Source organism: Pollicipes pollicipes, unplaced genomic scaffold (assembly GCF_011947565.3).
Source record: "Pollicipes pollicipes isolate AB1234 unplaced genomic scaffold, Ppol_2.1 Scaffold_5724;HRSCAF=6776_pilon_pilon_pilon, whole genome shotgun sequence".
Classification (NCBI taxonomy): domain Eukaryota; kingdom Metazoa; phylum Arthropoda; class Thecostraca; order Pollicipedomorpha; family Pollicipedidae; genus Pollicipes; species Pollicipes pollicipes.
Window position 1 is genome coordinate 47548830 of NW_023596746.1, and position 18222 is coordinate 47567051.

Sequence of the window (18222 nt, forward strand, 5' to 3'; positions counted from 1 at the left end):
AACTAAGATAGACATACAAATGTATGCAGGTTGAAAACACATGCCGTTATACGCCGTGTAAGAAGTTCGGCGCGCCTATGGCGCGCAAGAATGTCCGGAAAAAATTTAAGCTTCACTCCTCCCCTCCCTTTGTTCCGAAATGATCATGAAGGACAATTTTTGATGGAACAACTAATGTAGACGGGAGGGACGTTTATTGAAAAAGGGTCCGTGCTGTGAATTTCATTATATGCTGGCTTCGGGACGACGGCCTTGTCAGCGTGCTAGAAGCTTCAGATATACTTTATCGATCTACTGATAGCGTCTGGTTATGTATGCACTGTCAGCCTAATGTCTCGGACCTGTGGACTGACGCTGTGGTATGCCATTCATCATGGCGTTACATCAGCTCAGCACCGCATCATTAGTTGTGGGCACGAGTGGACCTGACGGGCGGCGGCGGTGGCAGCAGCGGTCACTTCCGCTTCCGCCCAGCCGGCCGGCATCGGCCCAGCCGTGACCTGACCTGACCTCTCACTGCCAATGGCCGCTCGCCCAGCTGGCCATTGACAGCGAAAGTTCCATCGACAGTGAAGCACTGTAGTGTCAAAAATCCTCATGCACTGAGGGATGTAAAAGTTCCGATGGACAGGTGTCATCACTTGCACCGTGCCTCCACACGCGGGTTCCGTCAAGAGCCGTTTCCGTGCCGCCGTCTGGACGACATTTCTTCTCCGTAATCCCTGGGGCGGCCGGCGCCGGCGCTGCGACGTCTCAGCCACTTCGCGGACGCCCCGGGACTAATGAACGGGCCGGCACCGCGGCGGCGGCGGCCGTGGCGCCTGCAGGGCGCTGGCTCATCAGCAGTCGGGTCGCACCGCCGCCGAGGCCGCCCCGTGACCCGGGCCGGGTGCACGTGGCCGCCCGCCGCGACATATACGGGCATGGCGCGGCGCGGCCACCTTTCTCCGCCTGGCGCCGCCGCCGCCGCGCGCCCCGTCGTGGACGGCAGCGACGCGCCGTCCACGACGGCCGTCGACAGCCACATCGTGCCGTCCCTCCGCGGGCCCGAGTTGCGCGCGGAGGACCTGATAATTGGGGATGCCGTGCCCCTCGCCGCCGCCGACGGGGGAGCGAGCGGCAGCGGTGTCATTGTCTCCGCTCGCGCCGGACGAGTGGTTGGGCGGCCGGCGACTGGACTGGACCGCTTCTGTGCTGCCCTGCCACCCCTCCCCACCCGGCGGCGCGGGCAGGCTCCTGGAATCAGCAGCGGTCGATGTGGTCTGGATCCCGGGTCGATATGCCATCCAAGCGGTCCTGGTGAGAGCCCTGTTTTCGCCTCGGTCACGGGTCGCCCAGCCCGGCCAGCGCAGGCGTCCTGCGCCTCACTGCTGACGAGTCAGGTCAGGGCAGGAGGTTCCGCCGCCGGCGGGTTAGGCCGGGTCAGGTCGGGTCAGGTCAGGTTAGGGGGCTCCGCCGCCGGTGCCGTGACTCCCGCTGATCGGTCGCGTCCGCTGTCCGCGCGTCGCGTGCCGTTGGCCGGCCGGCGTGACGGACGCGCGCGTGACGCACGCCGCGCGCAGCAGCGGTGGATCGCCCCCGTCGCTCGGCAGTGGCGTGCCCGGTGCCGGATTGGCGCGCGGGACGGCACGAGACGCCCGGCCCCCGATGATGGTCCGGGCTGTGTAGACATGTGTAATGTGTCGGGTCAGGTCGGGTAGGGTCCGGTCGGGTTATCAGACATCGCCGGGCCGATGTCAGCTCTCAGCGGTGCCACCTCACATCAGACGTGTTCTGAACTATGCTTGCCCAAGCCGCATGTACACACGGCCCAAATGCTACTGTAACGTTCATCGCGCACTTTTGGGCAACACTCGACATAGCTAGCTGCACACCTGTGCATGCTTCGCGTTGCATTGCTTCGTGTACGTAGACACACATACAGGCGCAACAACGGCTTTGCTGCTATCTAGGCAGTTCAATATAAGTTCAACAGTTCTTCAGTCTTTTTTATTGGAGGGCGTCACTGATGTCATCGACCAAACCTGTCCTCGCGTCGCGATAGGTGTATGATAGGGCCGTACACGCGAACTGAGTGGATCATGTTTTGGATTTAACCCGTCAACCTTCATCCGTTAGGTGATATGTTAACGCCTGTAGCATTCGAATGTGCCAGACCACCTTGACAGCATGCACGGGATTATCTTACCTTGGCCTAGTGCCAGCTGTGCTCGCTACTCACGGAGGCTGGTTAGCTGGGTAACTTTATGACGGCAATGCCGTGCTATTTCTGCCGCCCGAACTACAATAAACAATTCAGGGCAGGGTAGATCAGCTTCCTTTCGTCATAGTTTGCTGTCATTGGTGTTGACGTTAGTTGACATGCTGGGATCCGGATGACTTCACTGGCTGCAGTCTACGCTCCAGCGAGTCCTTTGGCGCCCCTGCGCCTTGTAGGGGTAGAACCTCAGTCGCGACGTCATGAAGGGAGGTCGTCCTCCTTCTGTGGGATGCTTCACGTTCGTGGCTGCGCCTGCCCGAACGCCATAAACCAGCGCGGGTCCTCACAACTGGGGTGTTTCGTGGACTGGCTTCTGCCGGCTCTCAGTGGGTCAGAAATATTGCAGCAGCTACGCAAATGGATGTAGGGACGTTTTCGGGAAAGCCGTGGATTGGTAATGTGGCCCGTCACATAGCCGGCCACGGTGACCTCTGTCGCGGCGACCCCGGCAACGAGCCGAGTCTCTGGTGGCCGTTGACCGTCCCCTACCGAAGCCCGCGGCCTAGCGGCGGCCCGGGGCGACTCCGGGGCCGGAGCTTGTGCGCCGACCGTGCTGCTTCCCTGACCTCTGCCGGGTGCCTGGGTGCGGCGCCGGGGTCCTGACGCCCGCGACCCGTAGCGGCCCGGGGCGGCGCTGCGCCGATGACCCCGTGACCCCCAAATCGGAAGCGCGGCCACGCCCCGTCGTCGGTGACCCTGCCGGCCCCGAACCAGCCATCGGGCCGCTCCCAGCCGGCCGGGGACTCACCATTGATTTTGCCGACGAACTGTCGGCGCGAGAGGCCGCCGCTTTTAGCCTCGGGGCGTGGCCGGGTCAGGGCTGGGTGTCGCCGGGCCCGGTGCGGACGGCGGCGGCGGCGGAGATGCGACCCAGCACCACATGTGTGCCGGTGACGCCCGTCCCACGGAAATGCGAGGCCCACCAATGCCCACGAAACTGCCTCCGTCTTCATTCAAAGGAACATATATATCCGATTTGCTGCCAGTGTGCGGCAGTGCTCCTTGTGTGGCGACAGTCGTCACCATGTGTATGAATGCCTCAGTTGGCATGTTTATGTTACGCTCAGAGCCGTGCCCTCCGATGATATCCCGACTGTTGAGCTTGTAGTGCTCAAGCGAATTTAATACGACCCATCACATCTCAGCGGGCTTCTATCCGGGGTGCGGCGAGGGCGTGGCCGATACCGGAGCTCACGATGCCTTTGGGCCTCGGACGTGGTTGGCTGCCATCTGGCACGGGTCAAGGTCACGCGCCGCCGCAGGGAGCTGATATTCAGCGAGAGTAGCCTGGGCCTGCAGGCACCTGAGCTTACAATTGTGATGGACGGCTGCAATCAAGTGCTGTGTCATGGATGTGCCTGGTGCCGGGTGGAAAGTGGTGGCCATCACGCGGCTTCGAGCCGCTGGCGTCCGGCACCGCGGCTGGTCCGTGGCTGGCCAGCCTGGTGTTGTGGTGCCTGCGGGGCATTCTCGTGGCAATTGGGCTGATTCCCGCCGACTGGCGGCAGTCTCGGTGGCGCTCCGTGGGTAATCTGGGGCATTCGCCGCGTCTAAGAGGCGTCCTTTCGCCGAAAATGACCTTCGACGGCATTTTGGGCGCGGGAGCGGTGAAAGGCTGTGCTGAATTATGACAGTGAGGCCCGCAAATGGGCAGTCGCGTCACTTAGCGCTCCCACGAGTGCGCGGCGGCGCCCCTCGGGTTTCCGTCGGTCACGGGCCGGCTGTCGCTGCGTCACTCCAGCCGCGTCAGCGCCGGCGATCATAAACACCCCATTGTCCAGCCGGACGCTTGATGCCCGGCGATCTGCGGCCGGCGGTCGTCCGCGCCGCCTGCTGTCTGGCCTGACCGCCAGGTGGTGCCGTCACTGCCGCCTCCACCGCCCCAGCTGGGCGGAGGGCCGCCCGCCTCGCCCGGCCCCCACCTCCCGCCGGCCGTCTGTCTGCGGCCTCGCCGCTTGCCGCGCTGTCGCCGCGTTCCACGCCATATTTGTCGTCGCGCGGCGGCGGCGCGCCCTGACACGACCCCCCGGCGCGCGACAAACCGGCGACGTAACGCTGTGAGGCGCGCGAGGCGTCGCTGCCGGTGGCTCCGGAGGCGTCGCGGCGGACGGCGTGAGTCAGACCGAGCGGGCTGAGAACGCGAGCGGCCCTGAACCTCCGGCGGCAGGGCTACGCTGAGTGTGCCACCTGCGCACCGGTGCTGCACCCGGTCGGCTAGGCACGTTCTGACGGTCGGACCATTACCCGGCGCGTGCCGACGCACTCGGTCCGTCGCCGGGTCCCCCCACACTGCGGCCGCCGCGCAGGGCCGTTCAGATCTCTCCCAGGGTCCGCGGCTGCCGCGCCCGAGCGCCGGTTGACGCTCCTGCGAACCGGGCGGCCGCCGGCAAGCCGTCAGCTCGCGGCTGTGAGGCTCCCGGCCGACGCGCGCCCGGCGCGGTCCGCCCGACACCACGTGAGTCGGCCGTTAATAATGGAGGGCGGCGGTCGATGGCCCGCCCAGCCGGCAGGCGCGCGGGCCGCCCTCAGGTACCGGCCGACCGGGCTTAACGCCGAGCCGTGCAACACCCTTGATCGGCGGGACGAACAGACGCCATCACGGCCCATCGCCCCGCTATCAGGGCCCGACCGCCCGGCCGCCCGGCGGCCCGCTGGCCGGCCGTCGCGGTGCGGCGCACTCGGCTCCCGTTGCGACGAAGCGCCCGCAGCTCACCGTGCGGCTGACCGGGTGCTTGTTGTGTGTATCCCGGATTGAATCCCAGCATTCCTGATCAAGACGCGATATTTTTAATGTTATGAAATAGCCGTCTCAGTACATGTTTGCTGTCGGATCTGGCACCGCATAACCCAAACAATCGGTGGGCTGCACCCGGTGCCGTGCTCCGTGCGAGACGCGTCAGGCGCTCACAGCGCCCCGGGGTGGGTCACCCTCAGTCCCCGGCCCTGCCGAGCCGGCGGCGGTGACGCACCGATTTTGACGGCGCCGTCGCCGTCAAAACATCTGCGCTGGCTCTCAAGGTCGGCTGTGTTGCCGCGGGGCGTGCCGGGCGGTCGGGCGGCGGTGCGCGCGGCCGCGGCTGCCGAGGTGGACCGCGACTGCTCCCGGTCTCCCCCGAGGCCGATCTGGGAGCTCAATTTTTGGAGTGGAATGTCAACATTGAAACGCTTGGGCGAGGATGTGGCATGGGGCCTGACTCAACTTCCTCAGACTGACGGCCTCCGTTCGTCACAGGCGGTAGTGGTGCATGCGCTGTTTGTATAACAGTAGCTAGGAGCCAGCGAACGTTGCCAGGTTTCCCCGTGAACGTTTGCAGCTCTTCTGATGCCCGTCGGCAACAGGTGTGTGCGGTCTCGCCCCGACACCATTCCACGCCACGACAGGTGCGGGGCCGTCTGGGCGGCGGGACCTCAGGTGACCCGGTGGAGGGCGGCCAAAGGGGGGACGACCGGCCACGGGTTTTTGTGGGTCGCCCGGGCCAGGAGCCCATGCATTCCGAGGTGGTGAGCTCATCCATGATGTCACCCGGTCTTCGCCCTCGGCCGGAGAGTTACAGGCTGTCAGGCGGGCGGTACACACCGGGGTTAACAGAGCGCGCAGGCGGGCGGCGCGCCGGACTACGACGGTCCGGCCCGGCCGGTGTCCGTGCTCCCGTCAGGGTCGTCAAATGTCGCTCCGTCCGGGAGGGGGCTGCAGCTGACGGCACCAGGCGCCGCAGGCGGAGGGTGCGGCGCGCTAACGGACCGCTGTGGCTGCTGAGAATGGACTCATCCCCTGGTGCTTCGACAGCTTGTTCGCCTCGGTCAGCGCCCACGGCTGTTGCGTCACGCGCTCAGCACTCCGCGGCTCGTTCGCCGTCTGCCGACCGAGACCAGCCGGTCTGCCCGCGAGCGCCATCCCCTCCCAACACCGCAGACTAGCGGGGCTGCATGACTCGGGACTTGCTCGCAGAGCTCTATGTCGCCATCGGTAGCACTGCATCTCTCCTAGGCTTCCCCCGTCACGTGTCTGTGTCACGGCCTCGCTGCCGTGACTGCCTTGTCTTGGTGGTGATCGCCACACCTGAAGCGTGATCCGTCTGCTGGGTCTGATGCCCGCCGGGGTCTGGGTGGCTGCGACTCACGATCACCCGCGAGTGATGGCGGGCGTCGGGCGGTGCGGGATCCTGCCGTGATCCGGAGGCCAGACGGCGCGTGCAGGGGAGGGGAAGTGTCGGCCGCGAACTGGTGGCCGGTGTCGATTTGGCACAGGCTCGGTGGGGCCAGCGAGGGGTGGAGAGGACAAACGCCCCCCGGCGGCGCGGCCCGCCGCTCTGTGACGGCGAGGTCGGCCGGATGAAGTGCTGGTCGTCACGCTCGTGATGTGTCTGACGGAAGAGTCAACATTCAAGCGGCGCTTACCGCCGGCTTGTGATACTGGCCCGCCGCATCTGAGCGGAGGCCAGGGTGCGACCTGGCCGACCGCGACAGGTCAGGCTCGGAGCGCGTCAGGACCGCACCTCCGCTCTCCTTCCAGGCCGCGGTCCGCCACGCCGGCTCAGCAGGCGGCGCGCGTTCCCCTTGACGGCGGTCCGCTCCTGTGATCTGACCGGCCGACCTCCCTCGTGCTGTTCATATCGTCACCCACCGTGTTTGGCTGCGGCAGTTCGATCGATTCGGGCCGGTCGCCTGCGGGCTCCTGATTGGAACGCTCCGGCGCCGGTTTGCTCAGGGCGGGCACTGATTGAAGCGCCGCACACAGGCGGGCGCAGTCGTTTGTTCAGAGTCTGGCGCGGCGCGGTGCCGTGTCGTGGCGCAGCTGCAGTCGCGGGCCGCGGCGCAACACGAGCTTGGTGGAACAGCCACGCTGGTCGGAGCACGAGCGATCCGACCTTTACTCGGATCCGACGTTTATCCGGACGTCGGCGAGATACGCGCGTAAAACCACAGCACGCGTTCGTCGCGGGTGAAGGTTGCCGTTTCTCTCTCTCCCCGAAATGCGTGTTGTCGGCGGTTGGTTCCCCTGGGGATGAATGCATTGGAAGCTCCGTTGTCAGCCCACCGGTGAGCTGAATGCCTCTCGCCGTCGCGTCGAAAGCTGTTGAAAAATTACCAAGCCATTTCCAGAACAGGACGAGTCCTGCTCACAGAAAGGAAAGGTTGCCCCTAAACCGCTCACACAGCGAAACCGCTGGCGGCATGTTTTGAGTGGGTTCTGTACGGCATAAACGTCTCTCCTAGAGGTGCTGGAGATTATTTCTGGTCGTCCACAGCTCGCAGAGGCATCGGCTGCAAAAACAGACCGTGCCGATCGGAACAACAATTGTGGACGCGTTTTACATATCGGCGTCTGCGGCCGGTGAATGCCAGAGCGGCCCGCCCCTGGGATGCCGTCTGGACGGGCGGGCCGGGCGGCGCTGCATACAGAGCGACCGGGGACGGCCGACACGACCCCGACGACAACACGGGCTGTGGGTTGGTCCGCCGCGGTGCAGACGAACGGGCCGTGGTTGGCCGCAGCGGTGGGAGGAGCGGTCGGCCGGGCTCCCTGTCGCCTACCAGCAGTCATTGGCAGTCATCGCATGGCCTGGCACGCGTCATGTTATTTGCCTCAAGCATCCACAGGGGCTCCCTCTGTCTATATCGAGGCGTGCCGAACGGCGCCTGCGAGGAGCTACCGCTACAATAGCTGGCGTTATTTGAACTGGCGGCGAGCTCGCGGTTGGTTGTTCGACCGCTCGCCCGGCGGGCCATTGTTGGTGGAATGAGCTCCCCTCCCCTGCGCCGCTCCTCCGTCCAGGCCCTTTGTTCACCGGGCGAGCCCTGACGCAGCACCCGCTGTCGGTCGCCAGCGCGCCGTGGCTGCAAGGTTTGGCCACCGCCGGGTGGCTCTCGTCCCGCCGCGTAAACCGGGCTTTTCTCGGACGCCGGCCGTCTCGCCGGCGCCGCTGCGGCCTCGTCAGCTCTGCCGGCACCTGCAGCCCGGTGGCCTCACCCGCACGTGATCCTGCCTCGGTGCCACCGCTCGCCGCCAGGGGCCCCGGGGGTCGGTGACGCGACGGCGGCCAGTGGCGGCGGGAGCGACGCTCGCCGCCAGGGGCCCCGGGGGTCGGTGACGCGACGGCGGCCAGTGGCGGCGGGAGCGACGCTCGCCGCCAGGGGCCCCGGGGGTCGGTGACGCGACGGCGGCCAGCGGCGTCGGGAGCGACGCTCGCTGACAGGGGTCGGTGACGCGACGGCGGCCAGCGGCGGCGGGAGCGACGCTCGCATGCCGCTTGCCATCCGGAGCGCGGAAGCGGCCGCGCGGCGGCGGCCAGCGGCGGCGGGCCGCGCGCGACGGCCTGTCGACGTCACGGTGGCGTGTTTACGAGCGGGGCCGGCGCGGCGGCGAGCGGGCCATCGATCAGCCGACGCGGCCTCCGCCGGGCTCTGTTGACGGTGCGGCCCGAGATTTGGCGATGGCGCGCGCCGTGTATGCCATCGCCGTGTTTACCGAGGAGCACGCCGGCGAGCCTGCTGAGCGGACAGCATTGCCAGCTCGTTATGTCATCGCGCAAAAACGGATGTTGGGGTCGCTGGTGTTTGTCAGTGTTTTATGTGTTTTGTTGTTAGGTGTTTGACCGCGTCCGGGTCCGATTGGGATGCATGGAACCGGTCGGGTGCCGGACGTCTGTCCCTGGACACTCGTCGCTCCAACGCCCGATGGCGGCTGGCCTCGTGCAACTCACGATGCGACACCAGAGCCCCGTCACCATCTCATCAGCTCGAGCCAGTCCACGCGATCTGGCGTCCCCAGCCCCGTCTTGTCCCGAACGTAGTCCTTTGGCGTGATTCGTCACTCCGCGCCTCCGGCCGTTGACCGTGTACCGCCCTGCTCTTCAGGCACGAAGAAGATGGAGTATAAGACCCGGCAGTGGCACGAGAAGTGCTTCGCCTGCTGCGTGTGCCAGACCCCGATCGGCACCAAGTCGTTCATCCCGCGTGAGCAGGAGATCTACTGCACCGGCTGCTACGAGGAGAAGTTCGCCACGCGCTGCATCAAGTGCGACAAGGTGGGCGTCGGCGCCGGGCCGCCTGGCGCCCGCGGCCTCACCCGGCGCGTCCGCCCACTGGGGACCTGATGCGAGACCCCGGACGAGCTCTCGGCCCGTCCAGCGCCTCGGGCTTTCTGCCACTGTGTTCCCTGAGGGAAAGCTTTGTTTTTAACGGGACTTATTAGCTGCCCGATTGTCAGCCGGGAGCCCACACTATGCAGCGTGTACGGGCGGCCTCGACCGCTCTGCCGTGTTGTGTGTTGTCAGCATTTATTGTGTATGTCGCCCCACTCTAATTACCATATGCGCTGTGCCAGCTAGCTATCGACGCTCTAAGGTGACCATCATCAATGCGACTAGTCTGCGTCCAAATTCAGTATGTTGCTGACATGTGTGCCGGGCCGCCGTCCGGATGTCTGCCGGCGCGCCGGCTCATTCTCGCCTCGTCGCTGACACCGTCCCTCCCGCCGCCAGATCATCACCACGGGTGGCGTGACGTACAAGCAGCAGCCGTGGCACCGCGAGTGCTTCACCTGCACCAACTGCAACACCAGCCTGGCCGGCCAGCGGTTCACCAGCCGCGACGAGAAGCCCTACTGCGCCGACTGCTTCGGCGAGCTGTTCGCCAAGCGCTGCACTGCGTGCACCCGGCCCATCACCGGTGAGCGGCGTCCGGCCGCTGCCCCGCTGGACCTCGGGGACCACTGGCCCTCACAGGGGATGCCAGGCTGCTCAGGCGGCGGCGGCAGGCTGGGCTGGGCTGTCGTGGTGCTGCGATACGTTCGTTGCGTTCAGAGCAATGTGGGTTACCGCGAGACTTCTTAGCATTGCCATGGTAAATTGTGCTGCATCCAGATGCGTGTAGTTCACGTGCGGCCGGTGGCCAGTGGATCGGTATTCGTGACCGACGTAGCTGCCCCGTGTCTAACCGGAGCCGCCGCTGACTACGGTGCGCCGCTGTGCCATTGGTGGGCGGGTGCGCGGCGGTGCCGCAGCATAGGCACGAGCCCTAACTCGCCGTTCTCGCCGCGCAGGCATCGGCGGCACGCGGTTCATCTCGTTCGAGGACCGCCACTGGCACAACGACTGCTTCATCTGCGCCACCTGCAGCAACTCGCTGGTGGGCAAGGGCTTCATCACAGACGCCTCGGACATCCTCTGCCCGGACTGCGCCAAGCAACGACTAATGTGAGCGCGCCGCCACCTGTCGACGGCAGGCGGAAGCTGAAGCAGCGGCAGCGGCCGCGTGAGGACGGATGAGCGTGCGCAACGGCCAGGCGGGGCAGAGCAGGGCGGCGACGGCGGCGGCGGCGGTCCGGCCGTCTGGCTTCGACTTCTCTCTATTTTGTGTTGGTAGACATTTGCGTGTGAATGCGTCGTGGTGCGAATGGTTAGGCGTGCAATATCATGAGCAATTTTATACATAGGGGTGCTAGACGTGAAGATTAACCCAGGCACGCGAACGCTGGCGCCGCAGATGGCGCCCGAAGCGCGCGTTCACACGTCACACGCATCACACGACAGGACGTTACACGCACACAGGCAGGGAGACAGACAGGCACACGCGGACGTGGGTACCTGGTACCGCGCCGTCGTAAAGCGGATCGAATGAGGGCACGCCGTGTCGACACGATTGACTAACCCGATCTTCATTAACCCGGTAGTGCAGAGGGCGCCCCGGCGAGAGCACACGATAACACGGGCGTGGCACTGCCCGGGGGAGAGCGTGATATACTGCAACTGCTAGTCGGGCCCTGCTTCACTTCGATTGCGTTTTACCCGTAGGGATCATGCTGACTTGAGATGATGTATTTATTTTCCGTGCGTAGCAATTCTTCGAGCGAGTGCTGTTCGACTGTACATAGGAAAAATAATGCGGCACACGAAAATGCCTTACAGCTAGGACTTGGGGGCCTTACTGTCTCAAGGCTACATGTATGGGTAAGGGAGATGAACGTATATATTTCCTTCCACCTTAACCCAGGCCCTTCCCACCCATACATATAACTTTCAGTTGCCCCAAGCGTATAGAAGTAACGATATCCCGTTAGTGCCATGCAGAGTCTTGACTAGACGCGGGAGAAGCCGGCAAGACCAGCCATCGGCGCGCGGCCGGCGCCGACCGTCCGCAGCAGCGACCAGCGACAGAGCAAATTCGAAATTCCACCGAGGATCCGTAGCTAGCTCTTTCTCTGTTCTTGCCCTGTTCTGGATTGTTGTTCTTTTGTTTCCTTTGTTTCGTTCAACAGCTCTCCCTCGAATGTCATGTGGGTAGTATTTTTTTTATTTTTGAACTTCTCCATCTTTTATGTATGTTGGCTGTTGTTAATATTTCGCTTTGTGGAAGGAAATAAACGCTTGATTAACCATTGCCGACGGTGTCCTTTATTCCGAGGAAAACGTGTCAGCGGAGAATTTCGACCAGGACGTCGGGAGAACCAAGAGAGGTGCACAGCTTCCCAGCACCACCGACAGGCACACAGTACACGCATCGTGCTCGACACCGCGCTACAAGCGCCGCCGCACGCTCCGCCGGCACGGCTGAGCCGCCAGTGCGCCGCGAGCTGGGGGGCTGTTTGAACACGGCGTCCGCCGGACTGCGCGCCCTCGGGCGGCTGGGCGGCCCGAGGGCGGCAAACGGCGGGCGGGCGCCGGAGGCCACGTCTCGGCCCGACAGCAACAGCGAGCGGTGCGTGACAGGACAGAGCTGCACCCGGCGGCCGGTGCCGCAGCCTCCACAGTACGGCGCCACGCTCGCTCGCGGCAAAGGTCACCCCTGATCACACGTCATCACAGTCAAACACGCCGCCGCGAGGCAGGCTCCGACACCCGCGCCCTCGGGGAACCGGGCTGGGCGCGGCGCGCCGCGGCCGCTCCACAAGGTGCGGCACCCTCTGCCCTGCGCACGTCCGGTCCAACGGTCGGCGGGGAGCTGCCAGTGAGGCTCCACGCCACCACCGAGGCTGCCAAACAAGTCTCGTCACGCGGTGAAGGAGACCGACACGGCTGACAGACACAGTCAGTCAGGAGCGGCGTCACACGCCGCAGACACAGTCAGGAGCGGCGCCAGGCAGGCGAACAGCAGGCTCGGCACCGGGTGAAGGCAGCCGAGTTCGATCATCGGCGCTAAAGGCGTCGCGAGAGCGCGGCGGCGGCGGCGGCGCCCACCAGACGACACTGGCGTCACTCTGGTGCCGCTGACGGTCGCGGACAGACGGCCGACGCGGGGTACCACCAGCTCGGAGCGCAAAAATACAAAACAGAACAAGGATCAGTCGCCGGCCACGTAACGGGCACAGCAGCGAGACGGTGATCGCGACATGTCACCCGACGCAGGGCCGCAGCCCGCCGAGGCCGAAGCATGGCCCAAAGAATTGACACTGCAGCCCTTGCCCGCCGGCGCTCGGACGCAGCCGCTGCGTGACCACCGCAGCTGTGCAGCCACGCCTGGCAGCAGACGAGTGGACCGCGTCACCGCCACTGGCGCCCCAGGGCCCAGCCGCGTCCCCTAGCAGAGCACCGACCGCTGGTGGCGCCGCCTATACCTCGCGGTGCTGTTCCCGACCGGAGGGACTCGCTGTCTGCGGCCGGCGCCGGCGCTGGTGGCGGAGGAGTCGTCTAGGCGGTCTTGGTGTGCTCAGTGGGCGCAGCGGCGGCGGCGGCGGCGGCGTCCAGCGACTCGTCCAGCTTCTCCAGGAGGCTGGCGGCCACGTCGGCGAACTCCTCCCAGAGGGGCCGCAGCATGGTGGCGATCTGCTGCTCCTCGGCTGTGAGCCCCGTCTCCGGGAACACACCTCGTCATCTGCGGACACGCTCCATACAGTCAGGCGGGCACACGCCGGCGGCGGCCGGTCGCTCCTTGTCTCAGCACAGTCCGCGCCCGGCGCCAGGCGGAGCTGACCCGCGGCCGGCGCCGGCGCAAGCCGTGGGGTCGGCACGGCGCCAGGCACCTGCGGGCAAAGCCCACCTCCATGGCTCCTACGAGCCTGTATTGATGCTCGCATGCTGTGGTCAGATAACGCGCTGAATCGCGACTGGGGTACGGTAGTAAGCGAACGACAAAGTGTGTGTTTAGCTAGATATGGATCAAGGACGTTTACGCCAGTCATGTGTGGAGCGGCGCTGTCCACTCCGCACGGCTAATTCTCCTTCCGTCATCAGTTTGGGACCTCCCAGCAGCGGAGCGGTATCGGTACCAAATTGGGACCTCCCAGCAGCACCGCGGTGTGAGTGTCAAATTGGAACCTCCTAGCAGCGCCGCGGTATGAGTGTCAAATTGGGACCTCCCAGCAGCGCCGCGGTATGAGTACCAAACTGGGACCTACCAGCAGCACCGCGGTATGAGTGTCAAATTGGGACCTCCCAGCAGCACCGCGGTATGAGTGTCAAATTGGGACCTCCCAGCAGCGCCGCGGTATGAGTGTCAAATTGGGACCTCCCAGCAGCACCGCGGTATGAGTGTCAAATTGGGACCTCCCAGCAGCACCGCGGTATGAGTGTCAAATTGGGACCTCCCAGCAGCACCGCGGCATGAGTGTCAAATTGGGACCTCCCAGCAGCACCGCGGTATGAGTGTCAAATTGGGACCTCCCAGCAGCGGCGCGGTATGAGTGCCTATGAAGTACCAGATCACCAGCAATATACAGTACTAGGCGCAGAAAGCGATGCCGTTCACAGGCGCAACGAAACGCTTTGAACGCCAGCCCAAACTGGGCCAGGCCAAAACGTAACACGTTGAAGTAGAGCCCAAGACAGGTTCCGTTCGGCATGTACAGATTGACAGGCATATGGCTTCGCCTGTGGGCTGGGTCTGCGGACTTGTACGGAAGCACCGGTCACATCGATTCTGACACGATCAAGCGCTGCTTGTCAGTCACCAGACAACCCGACAACTCGACGCCCAGAAATCGCGGGCGCATCCGCAACACCGCGTCCGGCAGCGCTCCACACAGACCCAGACGCAGCGAGACGCAGCACGTCCACGGGTGCGCCAGCCACCAAGACGGCCCGGCCCGGTCCCAGACAGCCGACACCGACACCGACGGCGGCGCCCCGGCCCACACATGGACATCACCAGACAGACCAGCGCCAGGCACGGCCGCGTCTGGCCGACACCGACACCCACGGCGGCGCCCCGGCCCACACATGGACATCACCAGACAGACCAGCGCCAGGCACGGCCGCGTCGGGCCCATAGCGACACCCACGGCGGCGCCCCGGCCCACACATGGACATCACCAGACAGACCAGCGCCAGGCACGGCCGCGTCGGGCCCATAGCGACACCCACCGAGGTACTCGTCCAGCACGACCGCCAGCTGGTCGGCCTGCTGCTCGGAGAAGACCTGGCCCACGTCGTCCGTGTCGGCGCCCAGGTTCCACAGCACCTTGCAGACGAGCGCCGCCAGCTGCCAGTCGCTGTAGCCGAAGTCCTCCAGCACCAGCACCAGCCTGCGGCGCAGCAGCGGGCGCACCCGTCAGCTGGGTGTGTACGGTGCGCCGGACGCCGCTCACGGCCGGCACCGGGCGGCGCCGGCCGACGGACCGGCCGCACATACGCCCGGCGGCCAGTATGGTCCAGTTCTGGGGCGGCCGGCAGGACCGGCGCCACACTCCCTGTAGTGAGGTGCCGACCCACCGCCGGTGTCGTGCGCGTCATGGGTGAGGAGAAACGCGGCACTTCCGCGAAAACCGCTACAAAATCCCCGAGACTACACCGTTACAGAGCACGAACACGGTAAGCTGAGGAAACGGGGTTAGGCAAGGAGAACGGGCTGTAACCTCCCAATATTCTAAAGAAAAGTCATCATTAGCCCACTGGGCGCTGACTGGAAAGAAATGGCCGAAAATGGCCGACGCGCTCCCACCCCATACACACATTTCGGGAGGGCTTCCATTTTGCCGCTCGCGGTGCCTATGATTTTGACAATCATCTCCACGTGGTTCGATGTCCGTGCTCCCAGTGTAGGAGAACGGACGCCTGGGCATCAGTGAGCAGGTCACCACAACGCCACATTTCTACCCCGAGGTAGATATTGATGTGTTCCTGGTCCAAACCCAAATGATGTTCGCCTAACAGAATCACACAACTCCTCACCCGGCGATAGCTGTCATTCGCCTGGATAATCCCCCCAAGCCTTAAGACGCGCCCAGGTGGCCGGTGGGATACCCTTTCCTCCGGTCGGGGGAGGGTCAATTTGACCCCTCCCCGATATCTTAAAGTTCGGGGTTCCTACGTCATGACCTTAGGGTCGAATAAGGCCAAGCAAGGTCAAACACTAAGTCGGTCTCCAGTGTCCCCAGAACCTGGATAACCGAGATACCTGTTCTAAGCAAAAGGTTACGTGCTCATTTAAGGTCGGTGACCTTTTTGACCTTTTGAAGATCATTGCAACCCAAATCAGAAAAGACTGCTTTGAGTTTAGCATTTGAATGAGCTTCAAATATTACGCTAGGCAGTATGTTCCTAAAAACAAAATGTTAACCCGGGTCTTTTTAGATCCGTGACCTATTCTGACTTTTAAAAAGTCCATAGACCATGTCTTATGCGATTCCTGCTATCAATCAATTCGAAACAAGCACCAGAAACTGCCACGTAAAGCAAACCCTAGAATAATAAAACAGATTCGTTTTGACTTTAGTTTGACCTTCATACCTGACCTACGTCAACGGAATTTGATCATTCACTTGTTGTGCTGCCTAAGGAAGTATCTCAGAGATGTCTGGCTTCGTTTAACACTCCGTTGTTCCACCATATCAAACGATTCCCTAGAAATTCACCGCTGAATCCATGGGCCGACTTTGACCTGCCGTAGGTCAGCGAACTTACAAATTACATCTAATTTCTTTACACCACACGATCTGCTATTCAATTGTCTACAGTTATGCAAAATTTGGCGCGGCGTGGCCGCTCTGTTCGGAAAGTATTCCGGAAAACCCCTCGGGAGGTCAATTTGACCCCCGTCCGAGCGCGTCAACAATTTGGACAGGCAGTCCTGAGTATGTCGGCCCCCCTGACAATGGTCTCGGGGCTGTTGTTCTGCATGTGTCGGTTGCCCTGACAATGGTCTCGGGGCTGTTGTTCTGCATGTGTCGGTTGCCCTGACAATGGTCTCGGGGCCGTTGTTCTGCATGTGTCGGTTGCCCTGACAATGGTCTCGGGGCTGTTGTTCTGCATGTGTCGGTTGCCCTGACAATGGTCTCGGGGCCGTTGTTCTGCATGTGTCGGTTGCCCTGACAATGGTCTCGGGGCTGTTGTTCTGCATGTGTCGGTTGCCCTGACAATGGTCTCGGGGCCGTTGTTCTGCATGTGTCGGTTGCCCTGACAATGGTCTCGGGGCTGTTGTTCTGCATGTGTCGGTTGCCCTGACAATGGTCTCGGGGCTGTTGTTCTGCATGTGTCGGTTGCCCTGACAATGGTCTCGGGGCCGTTGTTCTGCATGTGTCGGTTGCCCTGACAATGGTCTCGGGGCTGTTGTTCTGCATGTGTCGGTTGCCCTGACAATGGTCTCGGGGCTGTTGTTCTGCATGTGTCGGTTGCCCTGACAATGGTCTCGGGGCTGTTGTTCTGCATGTGTCGGTTGCCCTGACAATGGTCTCGGGGCTGTTGTTCTGCATGTGTCGGTTGCCCTGACAATGGTCTCGGGGGTGTCGTTCTGCATATGTCGGTCGTGCATATGTCGGTCGCGCTGACAATGGTCTCTGAGGATGGTCGTTGGTCATCGCTGCCAGCGCCGCCACGTGGCTCTGAAGGCCAGCCTGGTCCGGCCAAGCCTCACTTGTCGATGCCGCCGAAGCTGGTAAAATCTTGTCGCTTTCCGGGGTCTGTCATCAGGTTGATCAGCACGCCCACGGTGGTGTACACCAGCTCGCGGTTGTCCGAGTCGAGCAGGCCGGCCAGCCGCGATACCACTGGCGACACCCGACACGCACCAATCAGCGGACAGCGAGGGGCGCCAGTTCGCGTGCGTCACCAATCAGCGTACAGCACGACGGTCGGGGTCTAACCAACCCACAAAAGGTGTGGTCTCGCACCAATCAGAGCACATCAGACGGGAACACGCACCAATCAGTGAGGGAGCACGCAACGAGGTCGGGAATCAATCAGTTTAAGTGCCAAACAAGAGACTCGCATCAGCCTGCGCGTTTCGCAGCGCATGACGGAACACGACACTCGGTTCAGCCCTTGAGTGGCGGCGCACGCGTGACGTCATGACCCTCCACCGCCTTTGCGTCCATCGAAGGCCTCCAGCTGTGTCCGGTCATGATTCCGTCCGGGCAAAATACGGCCTATGCTTGTCCCCACGCCTGACCTTGTCTGTCGGCGAGAGCCTCCCTGACGGCTGGCCACCTGGTGAGATTTCCAAACACTCGAAGTACCTCGATCTGACACTCGGTGTGCTCGTGCCTCAGCATTCCGCACAGGCCTGCAGAAGCGAACGGACACGCGGTGACCCCGCCGACCTTGGCAATGAACAGAGCCCCTCAGCGTGGTGGTAATATGCAGCGTCGATTATCGATTTCCAATATCTATAGCATAAGCTAGGCGGTTGACTGGCCCCGGCCCGGGAGCGTGCGATATGTGGAGATGTTCGGCCGATCGATCAGCGACGCCTGCTGATCGATCTGGGCCGGACCAGCCGCCCGACAACCCTAAATAGCTGGCGGCGGCCAAACTGGCACCGAGTCGCACGCGATACGTGCTTCCACGGGACGCGCGTATCAGGAGCGTCAATGCCTCGAACACCAAACACGCACATACCCAGAAAGGTGGCGCGAGGGTGCATCCACCAGTCGCTACAACTGCCGCGCGCTGCCTGCTTGTCGCGACACTGTCAGGGCCTCGTCACAAGCACGATGATTATATACACTGATTTAAAATGCATCAAAATATGTACAGCTCGAGCATCAAAGCTGTATAACGTTCTTCTAAATTGCACGGTTAGTAGAAGTG

General features: G+C 63.2%; 2 protein-coding genes across 2 annotated transcripts in view; one reads left to right on the plus strand and one right to left on the minus strand.

Annotated features, from left to right (window-relative positions):
• The window catches only part of LOC119102503 (four and a half LIM domains protein 2), a 35804-nt gene extending 24785 nt beyond the window's left edge, over positions 1-11019 (plus strand). Inside the window, exons 4-6 of the mRNA XM_037225878.1 lie at positions 9119-9288; positions 9745-9931; positions 10305-11019. Of these exons, the coding sequence (XP_037081773.1) occupies positions 9119-9288; positions 9745-9931; positions 10305-10462 (515 nt within the window). The 3' untranslated portion in view covers positions 10463-11019. The remainder of the gene's footprint in view (positions 1-9118; positions 9289-9744; positions 9932-10304) is intronic.
• Positions 11020-12888: 1869 nt separating this feature from the next.
• The window catches only part of LOC119103122 (armadillo repeat-containing protein 2), a 43315-nt gene continuing 37981 nt past the window's right edge, over positions 12889-18222 (minus strand). Inside the window, exons 19-22 of the mRNA XM_037226574.1 lie at positions 17582-17695; positions 17048-17180; positions 14560-14720; positions 12889-13037 (exon numbers count right to left, since the gene is read on the minus strand). Of these exons, the coding sequence (XP_037082469.1) occupies positions 12889-13037; positions 14560-14720; positions 17048-17180; positions 17582-17695 (557 nt within the window). The remainder of the gene's footprint in view (positions 13038-14559; positions 14721-17047; positions 17181-17581; positions 17696-18222) is intronic.